Below are 27,621 nucleotides of genomic sequence, written 5' to 3' on the forward strand. Positions count from 1 at the left end.
AGAAACTGGCTGCTCCTGGTACACAGCCAAGAACCAACATTGTAAAACAAAGAAGTCCCTTATTTATTTACCAAATTTTCCTCTATGGGGAGGGAGGTTTACACTCAATGCCCCCCCCCTTTTTTTCAACATTCCCCGCTATCGTACAACTTCTCAAATTTATGTCTGCTGGATGGTTTGAAAGTGAGTCTGAATACAGGGGACGTGGAGTTAGTGGAATGCTTTAGCTTTAGATTATCTGAAACTAATCTTAGCAGTACATGGAACTATGTTAGTTAAAGTTTAGGGATGCTAAGGTCTTGGATGCATGGATGTTTGAAAGTATAGGGGCCCTGACATAGTTGTAGATTCTCTTGAGTGTACCACTGGAGCTTTTATCATTTGCAAATAGCAAATTATTCACTTTCCACATCTTCCCATCTGAAGTATGTTATAGACCAGCTCCTGTTTTGTGACCCTTGCATCCACTTCTATTTCATATTTATTGAAAAGTCTTTCTTAGCCCCTTAACTGGTAACTGGTAACATGCCTCCCTGGTTGTCGGTTGTCCACCAACTAATACCTGTCTCCAAATGAAAAAAAATATTTGTTACTAACACCATGAGTCAGTTATTCCTAAGCAGCAATACCCAGAATACACAGTGAAGATTTCTGCATATAGGTTTTGCTATCAGAGAGGGAAGCATTCACCAATGAATATGACTGAAAAGAAGGCAGGCTGCCTCACTAAGTATTTAAGATATGGGGGAAAAGTTGCAATAAAAAAGAATGCAGTAGCTAAGAACAGAATGAAAAAGATGGAGAACAGCAGTATGTAAGGAATATTATGAGATTTGCAAATGTGTGGCAGATCAAAAGGTGGTCTGTAGTGCAAATCTGTCAAAAGATAATTGCATGAAAGAAATTACAAATCTTTTGCGTACAATACTTTGATTGATTGTGACCAAGACCAATCAGTCTGCTTCTGACAACAACATTCAAGGTAATTATGAACATCTGGTACTTTATTAATCTTTTTTTTTTATAAAGGCTATGCAAAAACTTTGTTGTCTGAACAATAAATTTTATGATGGCTGTATCTACAAGGATATGAAACTAAAAAATAAATAAATTTTCTACCTCTTGTTCTCTCTACCTGACAAAATCCCATTCAATAATTGTGAGTTAGGGTGCTTGAGACATTTATCTGTAACACTAATGCCATACATTCTGTGATTCTAGTGGTGAACTCAAGATCACAGATATCAGTAGGATACTTCACCATGAAAGTTTTTGAAGGACATCATTTGAGGTGAATAATGGGGCCAATGATTGAACAATCAGATTTCACAAAGATACTGCACATTATAGTGTAAAAATCACCACTTCCACACTGACAGTAGTTACAGCCAAGTGATACAAGGAGAATTTCCTCTAAAACATGTAAATTTTTATGTAGTATTAATAAGATTGTAGCAAAACTTGGATTCTCAATTGTAAATATGTTTTACGAGGAACATCTTTAAAAAAAAAAAGGAAGAATATGCATCTCTATACTGATATCTGAAGACCATTGTACACCTTTTGATTTTATTTAATTTCATTCTGAAAGCACATTGTAGTCAGTGACATAAGTCTGATAATCTTTTTTATCTCTACATAATGAGAAAAGTCAAAATCAATGATATGTATGTGTATGATAGTTTTAGAACAGGTGGTATGTCTGATGATAAAAGTTGCTGTTTGGCTAAACAACTGTGTGTGCAATGATATGGATTTAAACATTTCCAAATTCAAGAAAATGGTGGGATATTCTGAACCAAGACTTGCTGCACATCAGGTGCAACTTTGCCTACACATTTACTACTGCCTGTAAGGGAGCTATTTATCGGATATACCAACTATTGTAGGTCTTATTTTTTTCCACACACATTTTGTTGGTAAATATTATCATGATGGCTGGAGAACAGACTTCTGTCAGTGACTATACATAGAGAAACAGTAAGTATCTCATTGGTAGATGAACACGTTACAGCTCCTAACTCCAAACTCCAAATTTTAACATCATTTTGATAACTTGAGCTGTTTGTGTATAATGTCTGAATTACAAGTTTTCATGCTCAGCCGCTCAAGTAGTGAACTTGAAATTATGTAGATTTTCATATCTGCCTCACATCATGCACAAGTTTTTAAGAAACTTTATCAGTAATAACTTTCATGTTTGCCAAGTGAAAGAGTTACAGAAATCATTAGTGTGTTAGCTTTACTACTGAAAATCCTAGATCATAGTACTTTATTAGAAAAGCCATTTCAAGTACAAATCAATGAGAGAGCTTGTTGAAGCATATAATTTATTTCTTTGGCTTAGCTGAACTAGATGCACAGGATAAACAAATTCCTTTTCTGTCTAAAGGAATCGAATCCTCTTCCTTAACAAATAAATAGTTAGACACTGTATTAGAGATCCTATGTTCTATAGCACAACCTTATCTCTCCCTCTCCCTTTTATCTCAACTTAAGATACTAATAACAATTAGACATGACATGACAAAGGTTCTATATTAAAGAAAAAAAAGAACATTGCAATAATGATGAAGGGGTTGCAGCAGCATCATAAACAGCATTAAATATTTTCATACACAGATCAACACCAGTATTACAGTCATATAGCTCCACAGGTTATGACCACCGTACATCAGTGTCAAGTTAAAGCGAGATCATTTTTAACATGATTGTCAGTATAACTTAACATGTATGTAGTATGCTATTATTCTAATTTATATATCTACATATATAAATTAATTGCTCTTGGTAGTTCAACAGATTTCCAAAAAGTCTTAATGTACTTTTTCTTTTAAGGGGGACCTACTTTATATGAAGACAGTACAGTATACATTTAAACATTATATTGTGGCACGTTATACTGCAGCTGACCTATATAACCCTTTTCTGTAATGAGATATATATATATATTTATATAGAAGAGATATAAAACCAGTACAGAAGGATAGTTTTATGATGCATCACTTAATACCACTACAAGAAAAGCTAATGGTATTGCTCTCTTGCCCTATAATATGACATTTTCTTTGTACAAGACCAGGTGGAATATCAAATATCTTTAACAAATATTTACATTTGAAACATCTGGCAAAGAAACTTAAATGCTGATTTATCACACAGTGAAGCAGCTGTCTTCTGCTCTATTCCAGGAAGGAACACTTTCTCAAAAGAATGAGGGAGTCTTCAGTGTATGTATAATAAAAGATACATAAGAAAAAACAAATCAGAAGGCACTGGGAAGCAAGCAAGGGAAATGAAATGGGAATGACTAATGTTTGCAGAATGGTGGGATATCTGAAAATCTGTTGTGCACCACCATATACTGTTACTGTAATTGTAATGAAAATAATTCTTTTAAAACTGGATAGCTCATTGCAGTGGATCTGAAGTGATTTATACAATCAAAATGCTTTCTCTAGACTTGGTTATAGCAAAATATTGGAACCTGAGGAATGGAGACTGAGGTTAGTAAGGCTAGATACTGAAGAATGCTGGAAGGAAGACCTGTAACTGATTCACTATGTTATGCTCTTAATTTTCTTAAAATATTATTCAAACTGATAAATTCATTAACCAGTCTTTATATTACAGAATTCCTGAACACATGTATGATATCGAAGATATTCAAAGCCCACAGGGAATACATGCATATAATGGTTTTAGAGTGACTCTTACAGGATGAGAGCAGCTTAGAGCACTTGAAACCAGTAGAATGAAGCTATACACTCCAACCCCTTCAGTTATGCATTACAAGACTGCTTGGCAACTCTCCAGCACAACACTTAAACACTGAAAGACATAGATTTCATCTGACATGCCTACACCTATGGACATACTCTACATTGATGATAATGATGATGACAATGGAATGTTAGATATCTGTCAAGTGATAAGTGATCAACAGTACATTGTAAAATTTGTAATACCCGTGTAATTTCACACTTGGATTTCATTTAATGAACATACAGCATTGTAAAGAAACTGCCAGCACCAAATAATACAATTTAGATACATGTAATATGAAAATGTATCAAGTGATTAAATAATTTTTTGATAATCTGAATAGAAATCTTAATAACAGATATCATTCTCAACTGAACTTAGCCATATTTCAGTTCTGAAAACTGCTACATTTTCAGCTTAAAAGAGAACCTCATTTACTGAAACTTGTTAGAAGCTTTGTTCATTTTGCAGTTCAAGTTCCTTATAAAATTCTACTGAATCCATAGACTTGTCATACACAGAACTGTCAATGCCTGATCACCTGACTTAGTTGATAAATGTAGATAACAAATTATTATAGCAGTTACAGATGAACTACCAGTCAAACTATACCAACATATGATATCAAACTGATAGGTTCTGCATGTTTTGCTTTAAATTCTATTAATACATTATGTGCACTGACATCACGGAAAGTTATGACTTCACAAAGGAGACGAGTGTCACCCACTCACGTGACGTCACACCTCCCCATGCATCATGGTCATTATTGGGGTTTCTGGCGATGAGGAGTCTTCAGGTTCTGAAAATATTCAAAGTAATACATCAAATCAAGCACATCAAATCAGCACATGCTGTACAATGACTCTCTCATACAGAGCTAGATTATCTTTGAACTTCCAGTTTCAAAAATGGATATGATTCCAATAATCATTCACCATTACAATAAATATGTATAATACAAATGTAATTTTCAATTAAGTTCTACTGGACGTATGCCATCTTTTACACTTGGTAAGAAACTTGACGTAGAATATTTTGTAAACATTTTGGTCACTGCAAATGTCTGCATACTTTTTTACATTAACAACTTTCACATTCCACATCATTCATCCTGATCTCATATGTCTCTGCAATCTCTAACACTCTTTCAAATCTCATTTTGTATTCATTTATGCTACATATTTATTTACAACCTCAAAACTATATGCATTCATTTTCATCAACCACAAAGCTTGTAAAACCTCTTTCTCTCATAAAGGATTTTCATTTATTCATCCATTCAACTATTCTCAAATAAGAATTTATGCAATTTCCATTGCTGATGTGCCATAATCTGTTCTTAGACTTATGATTTAATGTTTTTTCTCAATTAATGGTGATACAGTACAATTTTAAATATAACCTTAACAATACAATAATACGTATGTTTTTATACCAGTTTACCATTTCCCATGTAGTAGAGTAGTTTCAGGAATGAAGAACTACCTTATGTGCTCATATTCACTCCTTATCTGTTATGTATAATGCACCAGTTCTGCAAATTGATCTTCAAAAAAAGGCATGTGTCCGCAGATGAATGCAAGAGTGCCTGCAGCCATTCTCAACATGTGATTAAAGTTCACATGGATGAATTGAATTTGACAAAAATAAAAGATGAACATAAAAAGATGGAAGTCATTCATGTTTTAGGGAGTGTAATTTGAATAGTTTAGGTTTGTGCAAGACGAAGTTGAGGAGTAATGAGATTTTTAGGCACTGGAAAGAGAAGTGCGAGTTCAAACTTGTTAGATGGTACTGATAGCTATCCAAAAGAAGGTGTAGGAATTCTGATGAAAGAGTAATGGTTTGGAAAAGATGTTCGACTGCAAATATATGAACTCTGAACCTTTTTTTAATGCCTAAGTGCCTTTACCATTTTAGTGATGTAAACAAAAAGTGGCCTCATTTGCCCACATTGAGTTTGTAGATGTTAGGCATCATGTACTGAAATCAAAGTCTACCATCTAGAGCCAAACCCAACAAACTACTCCAAGGTTTACCTTGACCATTTCATATGTTCTAGTTCAGCCCATATAGAGCATGTCTGTCTATATATAATTCTCTGATGCCCATTCCCTACAGGAACTCCTTCAAAGGGTTGGCCATGGCAAAAGAGTCTTCATAATCGGTGAACTCCAGGGCAGCTTCTTAGGCTTTAATGCCTTACCCTTAACAGGCTAACGGCAAAGGACAACTCGAACATAGCATTTCCAGAGGCTCTTACCTAATGTTCCTACTGACTACTTCTATCTAATGCTCCCTCTTACTGCTCCTACTAACTACATTTACTTAATGCTCTCACCTAATGTTCCTACTCACTACTTCTATCTAATGCTCTTGCCATATGTTCCTACCTATTACTTCTGTCCATTGCAACAACCAATTTGCCAAAAGGCAAGGCCAGCACACCGCACTCATTGCAGGAATATCTAGAGTCTCAAAGAATGAACTGTCTGAGTCATGCGTTTGTGTTATGTATGACAAGGAGACAGAGTAAGTTGTAGGCAGAATGACACCAGTCTAATGTATACCTCTCACATCCATGAAAGTACAATTCCTACTTTCTCATATCTTCCCTTCTTTCATCCTTTACCTTCCTTCTCGTCTCCACTCTCCCTCTTACTCCCTCTACTTCTGACACACAGATCCTCTGTCAGTCTTTATTTATCTATTTCATGCGTCAAAATCATTTCAATACACCTTAGTCGGTCTTCTCCAATAGACTATGCTAAATACCACACCTCTCTCCAACACCGTTATCTTTTGTTTGATCAATTCGCTTTGTGCCACTCCCTGTCCTATGGCCCTTCGTTTCAAATGCATCCACCCTCTTCTTTTCCATCTTCTTAAAGACCCAGGACTTGAATCCATACGACATGGACTAATATACCTTCAAACATACCCATCATTGTTCTTACAGATGCTAACCTTTTCTTCCATAAATTCAGGACCTTTACAAAACTATGTCCAGCCAGTGAATTCCTTCAGCACCTAAGTTTTCATCCATTGTCGCATTCTTTCCTAGGTACCTAAATCACTCATTTTCCTTCAGGTCCTCCCTATATCAACTCGTACTCAAGCCATCCTGTTTCACTCTCCCATTTTACCTTTGTTCATACTGACTCTTAACCCCTTACATACTGTCCCAAACTTTGTCACCAGCTCCTGGGGATTTTCTCTGGAATCAATTACTAGAGCTGTAGCACATGAAAAGAGCAAGTAGTTCAACTATTTCCCTCTAACTCCAAGATATTGCGGACTTACTACTTACTCCAAGACCTTCAAATTTACTTCCTGCACCACCGTGTTTATAAACATATTCAACAGCTATAGTAACATCATATACTCTTGACAAAGACCCATCTTCAGAGGGAACCACTCGCCCTACTCTCTTCTTGATCACATACCTCATAAATGTATATTTGTCCCCTATCATACACTAGCTCCAGATCCATAAATACTGCACACAGTATTCTTTCTCCTGGTATCACACACACACACACACACACACACTCAAACTCATGTTTGCTGTTCATTCAATTCTTGATAGGTTAAAAATGACTTTACAACAGCCATATGTATAATATGTAATAACAGAGATGAGGTTAAGGATACTCTCTGGAGAAATCTACAGAGTAAGGTCCCAAGTCTAAATTACATTGATGAAACGTTTCATGGATTGTTTGTAAATATACCAGCACAGCAAAATAGAGGTATCTTTAAATATAAGTCCTATATAAAGGTAAACAAAAGCATGACCGAAATTTCCTGGATAAGAAGGATTATGATATGGGGTGTGCTAATGTAAGTTTGCTCTTTATGTTTGAAAGTCTATGAACAGAAGAGTTCAAGTAAAAGCAGGAATGATAAATGAGTTTAATGAGTTCAATAAAGAAAGCATTATATTTAATGTAAAATGAAAAGTTGAAATAATGAAACAGTAAAAAGTAAGGTTGTATCATGGAGATATATAAAGAATGTACAGACAGAGGCAACCATCAAAGTGTGTGGCACTATAATGAAGAAAAGTGGAAAGAAAGGAACAGCATGGGGGAAAGGAGATTTTAGTGCGGTGGTGCTGAGGAAAAAAATCTGAATGGGAGAGCTGACTCTTCCTGAAATTAAAGATGTCTGGAGGGCAAAGACTGGAGAATATCAATACCCAAAATTTATGACAACAGAGAATGACATCAGAAGAAGAATAAACAAAAATTTACCAAACCAAGAAATCAGAGAATATGATAAAAGCTTTACTTCAGATTATATTAGCATGTACCTTGACATTAAAGAACAAAATGCCAACATTCATTTTCTGGAAGAGTGAAAGAGAAAGCCACAGCCACAAGACTATACATTTGTGTTTAAAGCAGGAAAAACAGTGGATAACTCACCAACACTCTGCGGCCGGAAGGAGTACATGAAATGTAGGTCGATGGTCCTCGCCAAGGAGCCATTCATATCTTGCAGCGCTCGGTCCAAACCTACCGATGAAGACCATATGGTGAATTATGGTGATAGCAGCACTGCCTGCCATATCTGGCTGGTTATGCCTGACGTGGCGGTAGCCGGGGCATACGGTAACTGTGGCGGTGGTGGTGGTCTTTGAGATACAGCATGATGTATTGGTGATGGATGGGAAAACATTCGGCAAATGTGATTGAAACGTGATATTAGTGATAGAGGCAGCCAATGATGTTTAATGGTGACAGATGAGGCATCTGATTGGGATGGTTGAAATGTTTAATACTGGTGGTTGGAGCATGTTCTGGTTGTGATAATGGATGAGAAGTGTTAATGGTCGCTAGCAAGTGGTAAGTTGTATCCGTGCGGTGTTGGTGGTGACTGGAGCACATATAATGCTGGTGCCAGCTCATGCATCTAGTAGTAGTGGTGGGAGTATGGTTAGCGCATTTGCTACTTCTTTTGAGTGGTATTGATAGATTTATCGGGTGTATATGATTTTTTTGAAGGTGTGGTTATGCCGCCGTTGCGGAGTGGTGATGATAATGATGGGAATATATAATGTTTAGTACGGTGAAATATGGGGCATATGATAATTGCTGGAGTCAATGTGAGATGACGGGTGAAGCGTGTAGCGGTGGTGGATAGGATTTTGTTGGTCATTTTTAAGTGTGCTTAATTGTGGTGTACTTAGTGGTCAATTGCGGTTGCCACTGGTGGTGGTGGGGAAGAAGATGGTGGTCGGGATGTGTGTAACGAAAGAGACTTGATGTATAACGATGTATACTAGTCATTATCCGTACATAGGTTGGTAATGCTGGTAATTGTTGCCACTTGTGACTTGTGGTCGGCGTATAATGGTGACTGGAACAATACGTGGTACCACCAGACGTGACGTTTGATAGTGGAGAGGCTGGAATATGCAAAGGCTGTTCGTGGTGATGTTAAGATATTGGTGGCCATCTTCGGAGTATGTGGCACCAGTTAGGATGTGTTGGGATGATGACATCTGGGATGTATGTGGTGGTATTGGAGGTCTGAGTTGGTTTCGATCATGAAATATGTGATGGTGTGTGTGTGTGTGTGTGTGTTGTGATGGTGCTCTGATGGGGTGAGGAGTGGTGATACTGCTGCTAGGATGTGCGATGGGATGGTACTGGATGCTGTAGTATATGGTGGTAGCTGGTTGGTGTGTAGATACTGGGTACCTGGCTTAGGCTGGTGTGTGTGTGTGTGTGTGTGTGTGTGTGTGTGTGTGTGTGCAATGGAGTTAAAACATAGTAGATACATACAAGGTTAAGTGAGGAACGGAGTAGCACGAGTGTGAAACTTTCTCCCCAGTAACAAACTTAAGTCATCACATGGTGGTAAAATTACCGAGTGTTGGATTGCGATAGTGGTGGTGTTGGATGATGTGGTAGCAGCTCGTGGTAGAAGTGGTTGCAAGGTGTACAACAGGAATTACCGGGGTGTGCGATGGTGTTTGTTTTTTTGTCTTGAGTTGGTAGTGGGTGTCATAAGGTGTGCTGAGTTGGTGACTATTAAGAGCGTGGTGGGTAGTAATCGGTGGAGTGTTATGATGGCGAGTCGGTTGCAATGATGCTGGTGATGATTTAGGGGTGTCATGGTTGTGGGTGGTACCAGGAGCTGACGTGGATGGGAGAAATGAATGGATGTATCATGCATGGAGGTAATGAATGGATGTATCATGGATGGTTATGATGACCGGGGATATCAAGGATAAATGACTGAGAGTATATTGGCCGGTGGTGATGTCTATGGGAGGTGTAGGTATGGTGGCTGTTAAGGTGTGTAACAACAGTGTTGGTGGTGATGTCTGGGCTAAGTGCTGTTTGTGGTGGTGATGTTTGGGCAAGTAACGGTGTCGATGTTTAATAAGAAAGTCCTGGTATCGGTGACTTTCCAGGCAAGAGTCTATGGCTGGCGATGTTTGAGATAAGCGCTGGTTATGTCTGAGGTTAACCATGATGTTTTGATGAAGTGTTGTTGGTGGTGATGCCTGTGGTATGGTTATGGAGGCAGTGCTGGGTGACGCTACTGGCAGCTCAGCCATCTGGTGGTGATACTTCATAAGGATGTGTGGTACTGTTAGGTCATCTGTTATTACAATGTGTGATGATGGTTCTGCTGGCTGTTAGGCGGTTCTGGTGGTGGTGGTGGTTGGTGGCACCTATAGTGTCCGATAATAATGATACTACTACTACTACTACTACTACTACTACTACTACTACTACTACTGCTACTACTACTAATGATAATGATAATGTAATAATATACTGGACATTAAAAAAAAAGAAAGGGAAACACATATAACAGTACAATGGCCTGACATTTGAATGATTGGACTCGTAAGGACCATTATATTCCTGTATTCATCATATCTTGGAAATATTCAGTATAATTCACAACTTTACCGTCGCACTCTTGCAATCATTTTGTCCAATGCATGCTAACAACAGCGATAAAAGCAATCCAGTTAGTATAGTTTTCTTTACTTTTTACCCTTGATCATATGATGCAAAGAGGGACGAATATAATGAAAAATGGTGATGTAGATAACATGACATATAATAGTGAATTTCAGATGGGTATCAGTATTCAGGAAGTGACGCTGACTGATTACGCTGTAACACTAAATAATGAATAGCACACCTCCACTCGCAGTAGTGGAGGAATGTAAACATTATTCATGGTGAGATTTCAGAATCATCGATCTCATTTCTTTGAGGTACTTGGGTAGAATGTTCCTGGGCAGCTGGAGATCTGTAAACTGAGGGTTTTCACGAACGTTTGGCGTTCGGAGTGTTCCTGTACCTGGTGGGCGGTCGTGGTGTGAGGATGTGGTAATCTGTGGCATGTATCTATAGTGTGTGAGAGGTAGTTATGGTGTCGGGGTGGTATCTATGGTACGTATGAGAGGGACTCTGTGTGTTATTATAGGGTGGTATGTATGGCATCTAAATGGAAGTCAAAGTATAACAACCTACAGCCTAGCTGTACTTATCAGGGACTCGAATAGCAAGATACTTCTACGTTATTTCGAGTCTGTATCTGTTTTGTGATAGTGGAAGACATATAGTTGGCACTCATAAGATTTGTTTCTTATTCCAGAAATCATCTTGCGAGTCCGACGCAGTATTTTCTCCAATCTGGATTTCATATACGTGAACAAATATTTCTCTCATTACCATCAGAAAATTCTACCGTTTTATATCAATCACAATGGTTAAAGTGTACGCGTAACATAACCTGAACGTATGTTTGGAAAACAAGTGCTTGAGTTGAAACTTTACCAGTTGTCCTCCCGACGGTGGGGAGTTGTCTCACCGACAATGAAACACGCAGACCCTGGCTACAATAACGTATAAGACCCCCCCCTCCATATTTTGCAGGAATTCGAACACATGTTCTACTGGAAAATCTACAATGAAAAGAGACAAGAGGATAAAGGAAACCTCTTAGTCACTGACGAATGGCCCTGGGGGCCGTGTAGGTTTGGGGATTACAATTTTGGGCGGTGCTTGTCACAGGTGATAACGATCTTATCCTTAATTACGGATGATTAGCTCAGCCGCTGACAGGGAGGGCAAACACCACTAACGAGGGGAGGGACCAGGACGCCGCTACCACACACCACCACACACCACCACCACTACAGCCGAACATCCTCGCTGTACTTGTCTTAGTAATTTGTTATTCTCCGATATCTTACTCTTTCCAAGTGAATTATCATTTCCTTTACACCTCGGGAAGGGAAGCATCCGAAGACAGCACATCAAAAGCTGAAAGGAAAAAGGAATGACGAAAGATGAGGGAGGAGCACTTGGATGGGAGGAACGCTGAGCAAGACCAAGTGAGACGGATCGTACACTCTTCCTTCCGCGACAGTTTAAGGATTTTTATGCCAGACGTAAAAGTAACTCGAACCTCATCATACTCTTTATATATTTTTATTTTCATCTAATCACTGTAGTACCTATCAGGATCATCGGTCACAAAATGTCATTAAAAACGGCTTCTTAGAATTTTCGAACACCATTACCTGGACTGCGCAGGATATTTTTTTTGAATTCTCAACTAAACTCGGCTGAAATTTTTTTTTTTAGTAAAAAATTCATTTACATTCGATTTGCCATTGGTGAACGATCATGACTTTTACTAGGTAATTATGTGTTTACCTTCGTCTACATATATACAACCTCACTGTCCAACTGGGAGGGAGGCACTGACTTGCTACTGCTTCATCGTTCCTCTCTCCATCACTTATCGAAGATTTCCAATTTTCCCGCGTCGTCATACGACTTAAATTTATCTAACGTCTACCTGGCTTTGAATAATTTCCTTCACACTTGTTCGCCATATTTCCAGCATTAGTAAGATACCATCCACACTCTACCTGTCATGAATAATGCACTGAAATCAGAACCCCTCTATCCACACCCAAGCAAGCCTTTCATTACACCATGTTCAATTAAGATTTTTTTTCGGGGAAGAAAATACCCTGCATTTTTTTTTTTTTTATTTTTCTTGGGTTAATAGATTTTCTTGAAAACCTCAGTATAAAGACTATTTTTCATGCTCGGTACGAATCTAATGTTGAAAAGTTGTCTGGCCCATAAATCTTGTAATTAAGCATATAAATGCTTAAATGATTGAACGACGTTTTAGTTTTTATGTACGCATTTATAGGTTATCTGTCGGTCAGGGGCGGCATTTAAAGTTAATTTTACAAGGTTATTTCAAGTTCAACAGCCTTTCATTCTTTCATTGTGTTATAGTTCAATTTTGAAACAAAAAAGAAAAAGATTTTCGAAAAGAAAACATTACTTGCAATTTTTGGCATATTTTTCTTTAGTTAAAAGACTTCCTTGAAAACTTCAGCGTAAACATTATTTTTCATGCTCGGTAGGAATCTCGGCTTAGATTATTGTTTGGAGGACAGAATTGTAATTAAGCATTTAAATCATCACATGTCCGAACAATACTCTTTATTATTTGTTCCTTACTTCCTGGGTATCCATCAGTCAGGGGAAGTATTAAGGGATATTTTTAAAGATAATTTCAAGTATAGAACCCTGTCATCATGTTATACTTCAATGTTATAACAAAACGTTTATAGGATAAAAAAAAAAAATTACCCTGCAATTTTTGGTATTTTTTTTAGGTTGATTAAGATATTCACACAAACTTTGGTAAATTAAATGCTTAACTAAAAAATCTAGTGGCCATCAAACAACATTTCAAGCCCAGATTCGAACTGATCATGAGAAAGTGTCTTTATACTGAGGTTATCAAGAAAATCTATTAACATAAGAAGACTTCCAAAATTGCAGATACTAGATAGTTCATGGTATTCTTTCTTTCAAAGTTCAAATATAACATTATGACATCTATACAATCATAATGGAAAATAACTCCAAATAGCTACCCTGACCGATAGATATCCAGTAAAAAATGATATTAGAGAGAAAAAAAGAGAAAATCATCATTCAAAATTTGGGTATTTTTTTAGCCCAAAAAACTTTTTCTTTCAAAATTGAATCGTATGATATTGAAACAATTCTATACTTGAACTGATCATAGAAAATATATCAGAATGCTTTCAGTTACCGACATAAACCTAGTAAAAAACGATGAAAATGGTCAGACGATACTTTAAAATTGACTTCATAAGAATGCGTACTTAACGGTCATAAAGATAACCAATTGATATTTTAGAATTAGATTTGTATTCAGCATGAAATATACTCCTAATAATGAGCATTTTTTTAATAATGGGTATTTTTTAGCCCAAAAAACTTTTTCTTTCAAAATTGAATCATATGATATTGAAACAATTCTATACATGAAATAATAATGGAAAATATATCAGAATGCTCTGTTACCGATAGATACCTAGTAATAACGATGGAAATGGTCAAATGATACTTTAAAATTGACTTCATAAAAATGCGTAATTAACGGTCATAAAGATGACCAATTGATATTTCAGAATTAGATTTGTATTCAGCATGAAATATACTCCTAATAATGAGTTTTTAAGAGAAATCTATTTTTTTGAGGAAAATGCCAAAAACTGCAGGTTCAGGGTAATTTCTAAGCTCGAAAAACTTTTCCTTTCAAATTTGAATCATATGATATTCAAACAATTGTATACTTCAAATAATCATGGAAAACATATCAGAACGGTCTCAATTACCGATAGATACCCAGTAAAAACGATGGAAATGGTCGGATGATACTTTAAAATTGAATTCATTAAACTGCATGATTAACAGTCGTAAAGATTAAAAAACTATATCCTAAGCACGAATTTAAATTCAGCATGAAAAATACTCTTTATAATGAGTTTTTAGTGGATATCAATTTTCTTAGAAAAATACCAAAAATTGCAGGTAACAGGTCAGGCAATTTTGTTAGCTCAAAAAACTTTTTCTTTCAAAATTGAATCATATGATATTCAAACACTTCTGTACTTGAAATAATCATGAAAAATATATCAGAATACTCTCAGTTACCGATACATACCCAGTTAAAATGATGTAAATGATTATATGATACTTGAAAATGGACTTCATTAATTAGCGTAAATAACGGTAATAAAGACGATCAAATGATATTTTAAGCATATATTTGAAATCGGCATGGAAAATACTCCTTATAATGAGTTTTTAAAAGAAATCAATTTTTCTGAGGAAAATGCCAAAAATTGGAGGTTAATTAGCCTGGCATTTTTTTTTTGCTCTGATTTTCAACTTCCTCAGATTTTAATGAAAATCTATGTACATATGTTATTTTATATGGTATTTAAGTATTTGGAGTCAAAAGACTGTAATTCATAATATTAACCGTTTAATTAGCACCTGGACTAATTATGAATAAATTTAAATGCTAATTATTCGAGTAATTATACGAATTTTTAGATTTTGACCACAGATTCGTATTCAGCATACATAAATGTATCTATGCTGAAAATTTCTAGAAAATCTATTTTTTCAAAAAAATCAAGAAAAATCCAAGGCATTTTTTTTCTCAGATTTTCAACTTCCTTAGATTTTAATGAAAAATTGTGTATAAATGTTATTTTTTATGGTATTTACGTATTTGGAGTCAAAGACTGTAATTAATGATATTAATCGGTTAATTAGCACCTGGACTAATTATGATAAAATTTAGATGCTAATTACTCGACTAATTATACGAATTTTTAGATTTTTTCCACAGATTCGTATTCAGCACATGTATAGGTATCTATACTGAAAATTTCAAGAAAATCTATTTTTTCAAAAAAATCAAGAAAAATCCAAGGCATTTTTTTTTGCTAAGATTTTGAACTTCCTCAGATTTTATTGAAAATCTCTGTACAGATGTTATTTTATATGATATTTACGTATTTGGAGTCAAAAGACTGTAATTGATGATATTAACCGGTTAATTAGCACCTGGACTAATTATGTTACAATTTTTAAATGCTAATTACTCAAGTAATTATACGACTTTTTAGATTTTGACCACACATTCGTATTCAGAATACGCAGAAGTATCTATACTGAAAATTTCCAGAGAATCTATTTTTTCAAAAAAATCAAGAAAATTTTTTTGCTCTGATTTTCAACTTCCTCAGATTTTAATGAAAATCTGTGTACAGATGCTATTTTACATGGTATTTAAGTATTTGGAGTCAAAAGACTGTAATTCATAATATTAAACGTTTAATTAGCACCTGGGCTAATTATGTTAAAATTTAAATGCTAATTACTAAAGTACTTATACGAATTTTTAGATTTTGACCACACATTCGTATTCAGACCACGTAAAAGTATCTATGCTGAAAATTTCAAGAAAGTCTATTAACAAAAAAAAATAAAGAAAAATCCCCGGATATAGCCTTGTATTTTTTTTTGCTCAGATTTTCAACTTCCTCAGATTTTAATGAAAATCTGTGTAAAGATGTTATTTTACATGGTATTTAAGTATTTGGAGTCAAAAGACTGTAATTCATAATATTAACCGTTTAATTAGCACCTGGGCTAATTATGTTAAAATCTAAATGCTAATTACTAAAGTAATTATACGAATTTTTAGATTTTGACCACACATTCGTATTCAGACCACGTAAAAGTATCTATGCTGAAAATTTCTGAGAAAGTCTATGAAAAAAAAATGAAGAAAATCCGCAGATATAGACTTGTATTTTTTTTGCTCAGATTTTCAACTTCCCAGATTTTAATGAAAATCTGTGTAAAGATGTTATTTTACATGGAATTGAAGTATTTGGAGTCAAAATACTGTAATTCATAATATTAACCGTTTAATTAGCACCTGGACTAATTATGAATAAATTTAAATGCTAATTATTCGAGTAATTATACGAATTTTTAGATTTTGACCACAGATTCGTATTCAGCATACATAAATGTATCTATGCTGTAAGTTTCTAGAAAATCTATTTTTTCAAAAAATCAAGAAAAATCCAAGGCATTTTTTTTCTCAGATTTTCAACTTCCTAAGATTTTAATGAAAAATTGTGTATTGATGTTATTTTTTATGGTATTTACGTATTTGGAGTCAAAGACTGTAATTAATGATATTAATCGTTTAATTAGCACCTGGACTAATTATAAGATTTAGATGCTAATTACTGGACTAATTATACGAATTTTTAGATTTTTTCCACAGATTCGTATTCAGCACACGTATAGGCATCTATACTGAAAATTTCAAGAAAATCTATTTTTTCAAAAAAATCAAGAAAAATCCAAGGCTATAGCCTTGCATTTTTTTTTGCTCAGATTTTCAACTTCCTCAGATTCTATTGAAAATCTGTGTACATATGTTATTTTATATGATATTTACGTATTTGGAGTCAAAAGACTGTAATTGATGATATTAACCGGTTAATTAGCACCTGGACTAATTATGTTACAATTTTTAAATGCTAATTACTCAAGTAATTATACGAATTTTTAGATTTTGACAACATATTCGTATTCAGAACACGTAAAAGTATCTATACTGAAAATTTCCAGAAAATCTATTTTTTTCAAAAAAATCAAGAAAAATCCAAGGCTATAGCCTTGCATTTTTTTTTGCTCAGATTTTCAACTTCCCCAGATTTTAATGAAAATCTGTGTAAAGATATTATTTTATATGGTATTGAAGTATTTGGAGTCAAAAGACTGTAATTCATAATATTAACCGTTTAATTAGCACGTGGACTAATTATGAATAAATTTAAATGCTAATTATTCGAGCAATTATACGAATTTTTAGATTTTGACCACAGATTCGTATTCAGCATACATAAATGTATCTATGCTGAAAATTTCTAGAAAATCTATTTTTTAAAAAAAATCAATAAAAATCCAAGGCATTTTTTTTCTCAGATTTTCAACTTCCTTAGATTTTAATGAAAAATTGTGTATAGATGTTATTTTTTATGGTATTTGCGTATTTGGAGTCAAAGACTGTAATTAATGATATTAATCGGTTAATTAGCACCTGGACTAATTATGATAGAATTTAGATGCTAAATACTCGACTAATTATACGAATTTTTAGATTTTTTCCACAGATTCGTATTCAGCACATGTATAGGCATCTATATTGAAAATTTCAAGAAAATCTATTTTTTCAAAAAAATCAAGAAAAATCCAAGGCTATAGCCTTGCATTTTTTTTGCTCAGATTTTCAACTTCCTCAGATTTTAATGAAAATCTGTGTACAGATGTTATTTTATATGATATTTACGTATTTGGAGTCAAAAGACTGTAATTGATGATATTAACCGGTTAATTAGCACCTCGGCTAATTATGTTACAATTTTTAAATGCTAATTACTCAAGTAATTATACGAATTTTTAGATTTTGACCACAGATTCGTATTCAGAACACGTAGAAGTATCTATGCTGAGAATTTTCAGAAAATCTATTTTTTCAAAAAAATCAAGAAAAATTTTTTACTCTGATTTTCAACTTCCTCAGATTTTAATGAAAATCTGTGTACAGATGCTATTTTACATGGTATTTAAGTATTTGGAGTCAAAAGACTGTAATTCATAATATTAAACGGTTAATTAGCACCTGGGCTAATTATGTTAAAATTTAAATGCTAATTACTAAAGTAATTATACGAATTTTTAGATTTTGACCACACATTCCTATTCAGACCACGTAAAAGTATCTATGTTGAAAATTTCAAGAAAGTCTATTAAAAAAAAAAATGAAGAAAATCCCCGGATATAGCCTTGTATTTTTTTTGCTCAGATTTTCAACTTCCCCAGATTTTAATGAAAATCTGTGTAAAGATGTTATTTTACATGGTATTGAAGTATTTGGAGTCAAAAGACTGTAATTCATAATATTAACCGTTTAATTAGCACCTGGACTAATTATGAATAAATTTAAATGCTAATTATTCGAGTAATTATACGAATTTTTAGATTTTGACCACAGATTTGTATTCAGCATACATAAATGTATCTATGCTGTAAGTTTCTAGAAAATCTATTTTTTCAAAAAAATCAAGAAAAATCCAAGGCATTTTTTTTCTCAGATTTTCAACTTCCTAAGATTTTAATGAAAAATTGTGTATTGATGTTATTTTTTATGGTATTTACGTATTTGGAGTCAAAGACTGTAATTAATGATATTAATCGTTTAATTAGCACCTGGACTAATTATAAGATTTAGATGCTAATTACTCGACTAATTATACGAATTTTTAGATTTTTTCCACAGATTCGTATTCAGCACACGTATAGGCATCTATACTGAAAATTTCAAGAAAATCTATTTTTTCAAAAAAATCAAGAAAAATCCAAGGCTATAGCCTTGCATTTTTTTTTGCTCAGATTTTCAACTTCCTCAGATTTTATTGAAAATCTGTGTACATATGTTATTTTATATGATATTTACGTATTTGGAGTCAAAAGACTGTAATTGATGATATTAACCGGTTAATTAGCACCTGGACTAATTATGTTACAATTTTTAAATGCTAATTACTCAAGTAATTATACGAATTTTTAGATTTTGACAACATATTCGTATTCAGAACACGTAAAAGTATCTATGCTGAAAATTTCCAGAAAATCTATTTTTTCAAAAAAATCAAGAAAAATTTTTTGCTCTGATTTTCAACTTCCTCAGATTTTAATGAAAATCTGTGTGCAGATGTTATTTTACATGGTATTTAAGGATTTGGAGTCAAAAGACGGTAATTCATAATATTAAAAGTTTAATTAGCACCTGGACTAATTATGAATAAATTTAAATGCTAATTATTCGAGTAATTATACGAATTTTTAGATTTTGACCACAGATTCGTATTCAGCATACATAAATGTATCTATGCTGAAAATTTCTAGAAAATCTATTTTTTCAAAAAAATCAAGAAAAATCCAAGGCATTTTTTTTCTCAGATTTTCAACTTCCTTAGATTTTAATGAAAAATTGTGTATAGATGTTATTTTTTATGGTATTTACGTATTTGGAGTCAAAGACTGTAATTAATGATATTAATCGGTTAATTAGCACCTGGACTAATTATGATAGAATTTAGATGCTAAATACTCGACTAATTATACGAATTTTTAGATTTTTTCCACAGATTCGTATTCAGCACATGTATAGGCATCTATATTGAAAATTTCAAGAAAATCTATTTTTTCAAAAAAATCAAGAAAAATCCAAGGCTATAGCCTTGCATTTTTTTTTGCTCAGATTTTCAACTTCCTCAGATTTTAATAAAAATCTGTGTACAGATGTTATTTTATATGATATTTACGTATTTGGAGTCAAAAGACTGTAATTGATGATATTAACCGATTAATTAGCACCTGGACTAATTATGTTACAATTTTTAAATGCTAATTACTCAAGTAATTATATGAATTTTTAGATTTTGACCACAGATTCGTATTCAGAACACGTAGAAGTATCTATGCTGAGAATTTCCAGAAAATCTATTTTTTCAAAAAAATCAAGAAAAATTTTTTGCTCTGATTTTCAACTTACTCAGATTTTAATGAAAATCTGTGTTCAGCTGCTATTATACATGGTATTTAAGTATTTGGAGTCAAAAGACTGTAATTCATAATATTAAACTTTTAATTAGCACCTGGGCTAATTATGTTAAAATTTAAATGCTAATTACTAAAGTAATTATACCAATTTTTAGATTTTGACCACACATTCCTATTCAGACCACGTAAAAGTATCTATGCTGAAAATTTCAAGAAAGTCTATTAAAAGAAAAAATGAAGAAAATCCCCAGATATAGCCTTGTATTTTTTTTTGCTCAGGTTTTCAACTTCCCCAGATTTTAATGAAAATCTGTGTAAAGATGTTATTTTACATGGTATTGAAGTATTTGGAGTCAAAAGACTGTAATTCATAATATTAACCGTTTAATTAGCACCTGGACTAATTATGAATAAATTTAAATGCTAATTATTCGAGTAATTATACGAATTTTTTGATTTTGACCACAGATTCCTATTCAGCATACATAAATGTATCTATACTGAATATTTCTAGAAAATCTACTTTTTCAAAAAATAAAGAAAAATCCAAGGCATTTTTTTTTCTCAGATTTTCAACTTATTAGATTTTAATGAAAAATTGTGTATAGATGTTATTTTTTATGGTATTTACGTATTTGGAGTCAAAGACTGTAATTAATGATATTAATCGGTTAATTAGCACCTGGACTAATTATAAAATTTAGATGCTAATTACTCGACTAATTATACGAATTTTTAGATTTTTTCCACAGATTCGTATTCAGCACACGTATAGGCATCTATACTGAAAATTTCAAGAAAATCTATTTTTTCAAAAAAATCAAGATTTTCAACTTCCTCAGATTTTAATGAAAATCTGTGTACAGATGTTATTTTATATGATATTTACGTATTTGGAGTCAAAAGACTGTAATTGATGATATTAACCGGTTAATTAGCACCTCGGCTAATTATGTTACAATTTTTAAATGCTAATTACTCAAGTAATTATACGAATTTTTAGATTTTGACCACAGATTCGTATTCAGAACACGTAGAAGTATCTATGCTGAGAATTTTCAGAAAATCTATTTTTTCAAAAAAATCAAGAAAAATTTTTTACTCTGATTTTCAACTTCCTCAGATTTTAATGAAAATCTGTGTACAGATGCTATTTTACATGGTATTTAAGTATTTGGAGTCAAAAGACTGTAATTCATAATATTAAACGGTTAATTAGCACCTGGGCTAATTATGTTAAAATTTAAATGCTAATTACTAAAGTAATTATACGAATTTTTAGATTTTGACCACACATTCCTATTCAGACCACGTAAAAGTATCTATGTTGAAAATTTCAAGAAAGTCTATTAAAAAAAAAAATGAAGAAAATCCCCGGATATAGCCTTGTATTTTTTTTGCTCAGATTTTCAACTTCCCCAGATTTTAATGAAAATCTGTGTAAAGATGTTATTTTACATGGTATTGAAGTATTTGGAGTCAAAAGACTGTAATTCATAATATTAACCGTTTAATTAGCACCTGGACTAATTATGAATAAATTTAAATGCTAATTATTCGAGTAATTATACGAATTTTTAGATTTTGACCACAGATTCGTATTCAGCATACATAAATGTATCTATGCTGTAAGTTTCTAGAAAATCTATTTTTTCAAAAAAATCAAGAAAAATCCAAGGCATTTTTTTTCTCAGATTTTCAACTTCCTAAGATTTTAATGAAAAATTGTGTATTGATGTTATTTTTTATGGTATTTACGTATTTGGAGTCAAAGACTGTAATTAATGATATTAATCGGTTAATTAGCACCTGGACTAATTATAAGATTTAGATGCTAATTACTGGACTAATTATACGAATTTTTAGATTTTTTCCACAGATTCGTATTCAGCACATGTATAGGCATCTATATTGAAAATTTCAAGAAAATCTATTTTTTCAAAAAAATCAAGAAAAATCCAAGGCTATAGCCTTGCATTTTTTTTGCTCAGATTTTCAACTTCCTCAGATTTTAATGAAAATCTGTGTACAGATGTTATTTTATATGATATTTACGTATTTGGAGTCAAAAGACTGTAATTGATGATATTAACCGGTTAATTAGCACCTGGACTAATTATGTTACAATTTTTAAATGCTAATTACTCAAGTAATTATACGAATTTTTAGATTTTGACCACAGATTCGTATTCAGAACACGTAGAAGTATCTATGCTGAGAATTTCCAGAAAATCTATTTTTTCAAAAAAATCAAGAAAAATTTTTTACTCTGATTTTCAACTTCCTCAGATTTTAATGAAAATCTGTGTACAGATGCTATTTTACATGGTATTTAAGTATTTGGAGTCAAAAGACTGTAATTCATAATATTAAACGTTTAATTAGCACCTGGGCTAATTATGTTAAAATTTAAATGCTAATTACTAAAGTAATTATACGAATTTTTAGATTTTGACCACACATTCCTATTCAGACCACGTAAAAGTATCTATGTTGAAAATTTCAAGAAAGTCTATTAAAAAAAAAATGAAGAAAATCCCCGGATATAGCCTTGTATTTTTTTTGCTCAGATTTTCAACTTCCCCAGATTTTAATGAAAATCTGTGTAAAGATGTTATTTTACATGGTATTGAAGTATTTGGAGTCAAAAGACTGTAATTCATAATATTAACCGTTTAATTAGCACCTGGACTAATTATGAATAAATTTAAATGCTAATTATTCGAGTAATTATACGAATTTTTAGATTTTGACCACAGATTCGTATTCAGCATACATAAATGTATCTATGCTGAAAATTTCTAGAAAATCTATTTTTTCAAAAAAATCAAGAAAAATCCAAGGCATTTTTTTTCTTAGATTTTCAACTTCCTTAGATTTTAATGAAAAATTGTGTATAGATGTTATTTTTTATGGTATTTACGTATTTGGAGTCAAAGACTGTAATTAATGATATTAATCGGTTAATTAGCACCTGGAGTAATTATAAAATTTAGATGCTAATTACTCGACTAATTATACGAATTTTTAGATTTTTTCCACAGATTCGTATTCAGCACACGTATAGGCATCTATACTGAAAATTTCAAGAAAATCTATTTTTTCAAAAAAATCAAGAAAAATCCAAGGCTATAGCCTTGCATTTTTTTTTGCTCAGATTTTCAACTTCCTCAGATTTTATTGAAAATCTGTGTACAGATGTTATTTTATATGATATTTACGTATTTGGAGTCAAAAGACTGTAATTGATGATATTAACCGGTTAATTAGCACCTGGACTAATTATGTTACAATTTTTAAATGCTAATTACTCAAGTAATTATACGAATTTTTAGATTTTGACCACATATTCGTATTCAGAACACGTAAAAGTATCTATGCTGAAAATTTCCAGAAAATCTATTTTTTCAAAAAAATCAAGAAAAATTTTTTGCTCTGATTTTCAACTTCCTCAGATTTTAATGAAAATCTGTGTACAGATGCTATTTTACATGGTATTTAAGTATTTGGAGTCAAAAGACTGTAATTCATAATATTAAACGTTTAATTAGCACCTGGGCTAATTATGTTAAAATTTAAATGCTAATTACTCAAGTAATTATACGAATTTTTAGATTTTGACCACACATTCGTATTCAGACCACGTAAAAGTATCTATGCTGAAAATTTCAAGAAAGTCTATTAAAAAAAAATGAAGAAAAATCCCAGGATATAGCCTTGTATTTTTTTTTGCTCAGATTTTCAACTTCCCCAGATTTTAATGAAAATCTGTGTAAAGATGTTATTTTACATGGTATTGAAGTATTTGGAGTCAAAAGACTGTAATTCATAATATTAACCGTTTAATTACCACCTGGACTAATTATGAATAAATTTAAATGCTAATTATTTGAGTAATTATACGAATTTTTAGATTTGACCACAGATTCGTATTCAGCATACATAAATGTATTTATGCTGAAAATGTCAATAAAATCTATTAAAAAAAAAAATCAGTAATTACGGATTACCCCAAAAAACTTTTCTTTTTTTTTTTCAAAATTGAATCATACGACATTGAAACAATTCTATACATGAAATAATCATGGAAAATATATCAGAATGCTCTGTTACCGATAAATACCTAGTAATACGATGAAAATGGTCAAATGATACTTCAAAATTGACTTCATAAAAATGCGTAATTAACGGTCATAAAGATGATCAATTGATATTTTAGAATTAGATTTGTATTCAGCATGAAATATACTCCTAATACTGAGTTTTTAAGAGAAATCTATTTTTTTGAGGAAAATGCCAAAAATTGCATTTTTAAGGTCGAAAAACTTTTCCTTTCAAATTTCAATCATATGATATTCAAACAATTGTATACTTGAAATTATCATGGAAAACATATCAGAATGCTCTTAATTACCGTTAGATACCCAGTAAAAACGATGGAAATGGTCGGATGATACTTTAAAATTGAATTCATTAAACTGCACAATTTACAGTCATAAAGATTAAAAAACTATATTCTAAGCACGAATTTATATTCGGCATGAAAAATACTCTTTATAATGAGTTTTTAATGGATATCAATTTTCTTAGAAAAATACCAAAAATTGCAGGTAACAGTTCAGGGCATTTCTTAGTTCTAAAAACATTTTTTTTTCAAAATTGAATCATATGATATTCAAACACTTTTCTGTACTTGAAATAATCATGGAAAGTATATCAGAATGTTCTCAGTTACCGATACATACCCAGTAAAATCTATGCAAATGATCATACGTTACTTTAAGATTGACTTCATAAGACCGAGGAATTAACGGTCATAAAGACGACCAAATGATATTTTAAGCCTAGATTTGTATTCAGTATGAAATATACTCCTAATGTTGAGTTTTCAAAAGAAATCCTTTTTCTGAGGAAAATACCTTTTAACTTCTCCCCAGCAGATAAGTACCCAATAAATACGAAACGAAAGATAAAATCATCATTCAAGATTTGGTACATTCAATGTTTAATATATGAAAAAAAAAAATCTGGTGGCCATCAAACAACACTTCAAGCCAAGATTCGAAGTGGGCATAAAAAATCTGTATTATACTGAGGTTTTGAAGATAATTTATTAGCCTAAGAAAAATGCTAAAAATTGCAGGTAATAATTCAGGGTATTTGTTTGTCTATAAAAGATTTAATTTCAAAATTGAAATAGAACATTGTGACGGACTTCTGTACTTGAAATTATCATGAATAGTAACTCTTTAATATGCCCTTCCCCCCCTTTGACCGACAGGTAACCAATAAATACGAAACGAATGAAAAAAAAAACAATCTTTCAAAACTTGTTAAACTAAATGCTTAATAAGAAAAAAAAGAAATTAACGGCCATCAAACAACATTTCAAGCTCACATTCGAATTTAGTATGAAAAGTTGTCTGTAAACGGAGGTTTCGAAGAAAAATCTACCAACCTAAAAAAAATTGCCAAAAATGGCAGGGTTTTTTTTTTTTTTGCCCGAAAAAAAAACATTTTGTTTCAAAATTCAAATACAACATTATAACAGGCTCCCATACTTGAAATTATAACAGGAAACAACTCTTGATGCCTCCCCTTGACCGATAGGTACTCAGTTCAATACGAAACGAGTGATAAAAGACTCATTCAAAATTTGGTAAATTGAATGCTCAAATACAAAAAAATTTAATGGCCACCAAACAACATTTTAAGTCCAGATTCGAACTGAGCATGAAAAATTATCTTTACGCTGAGGTTTTCAAAGATAATCGATCAACCTTAGAAAAATGGGAAAAATTGCAGGTAATAAATAGTACCGGTATATATTTTTTGGCCTGAAGAAATTTTATGTTTCAAAACTGAGATATTGATTATTGGTTTCGTATTCACTGGATATCTGTTGGTCGCTGTCACTAAAAGCATCTTCTCGTAGGCGACCCGTCACAAACCAAGTTCGCATAAGCTTTTTAAAGTAAACCTTGCCATCACAAGCCTAGTACGCACAATCCTTGTTAGCGTAAACCTGGTCATCACAAGCCTAGTACGCACAATCCTTGTTAGCGTAAACCTGGCCATCACAAGCCTAGTGCGCACAAGTTAGAGCAATCCATGCCATCACAAGTCCACTTCGTACAAGCCATGTTAGCGTAAGCTAACCTAACCTAGGATTGACCCAGCTTAGCCCCAGCCACGACGGGAGGTGCAGAGCGGCAAGTCCGTACTTCCTCCTTATCTCTGATCGGGTCTTCAGTGTGACGCTGGATGGCGACCGATGTCATCACTTAGTCTAACGAATACAACAACATTTCCTCAGCACAAGCTCACTATAATATGTTCCTGGTCTCCTGAGCGACCAAGCAAAATGATTTGGTAATGGCTAGTATTGGGTGACCATCAGGGACACAAAATAACTGATCCGAGCCAAAAATATCTCTATTTTTCTCCTCCTTTTCGCCGAATGTGTTTAGGTGTGTCAATTCTGGGTGATAAGAGAGCAGGTCAGGTGTGCTGTGAGGGAGGAGGAGGAGAAGGGCGAAGACCTTTTCTCCAGCGGTGCCCCTCGCATTTGCATTGTTCCACACCAACAAGCTCTGCCGAATGTGACCAATACGACCGACAAAGTCGCTCTTCACGTATGAAATTCGACCTTTACGATACCGATGCATGGCACCTTCCTCTCCCGCCTCCTTCATTATGACGCGCAAATTGAGTCAGCAGACACGTGCCTTTCAATGGCGGGAAAATTGAGTCACGTGACTATGTTGGGCCAATCACGCGCCATTCATCAGTAATTACGTCACCGTGACACGTGCTACGTCAAAAAATGAAATGGAAAATATCTATGGGACTCCTGTCTACTCAGCAGCCGTCGTCTGCTTGTGTCTGCTGAGTTGCCGGTAACTGAATATTCTGTTTGCTGAAGAGCGGCGTTTGGCTGGCTGGCTGGTCAATACTTCACGAACGAACAAGATTGAAAAGTGATATAAAAAAAGAGAATATTATGAGCTGCTGTCGTTTCACTTCTGTTTAAAAAAAAAGGCGGAATTTACAGCAACAAACGTGTAAAGCAAGTACGCTCTATTTCGAAAGCTGGCATGGAGTATATTGAAGTTATTTAAGTATACTGAAGTTATTAGTATACTGAAGTTATTTAAGTTTACTGAAGTTGTGTATACTGGTTATTTGAGCATACTGAAGTTATTTAAGTATACTGAAGTTATTTCAGTAGACTGAAGTTATTTAAGTACACTGAAGTTATCTAAGTATACTGAAGTTGTGTATACTGGTTATTTGAGCATACTGA

At 33.1% G+C, this 27,621-nt stretch overlaps 1 protein-coding gene across 1 annotated transcript in view; it reads right to left on the reverse strand.

The window, feature by feature from the left end:
- Positions 1-1,042: 1,042 nt before the first annotated feature.
- LOC139749265 (LIM/homeobox protein Awh-like) overlaps positions 1,043-27,621 on the reverse strand; it is a 154,734-nt gene continuing 128,155 nt past the window's right edge. The window contains exons 5-6 of the mRNA XM_071663002.1: positions 8,199-8,288; positions 1,043-4,567 (exon numbers count right to left, since the gene is read on the reverse strand). Coding sequence (XP_071519103.1) covers positions 4,506-4,567; positions 8,199-8,288 — 152 coding nt within the window. The 3' untranslated portion in view covers positions 1,043-4,505. The remainder of the gene's footprint in view (positions 4,568-8,198; positions 8,289-27,621) is intronic.

Source organism: Panulirus ornatus, chromosome 6 (genome assembly GCF_036320965.1).
Source record: "Panulirus ornatus isolate Po-2019 chromosome 6, ASM3632096v1, whole genome shotgun sequence".
NCBI classification, from domain to species: Eukaryota; Metazoa; Arthropoda; class Malacostraca; order Decapoda; family Palinuridae; genus Panulirus; species Panulirus ornatus.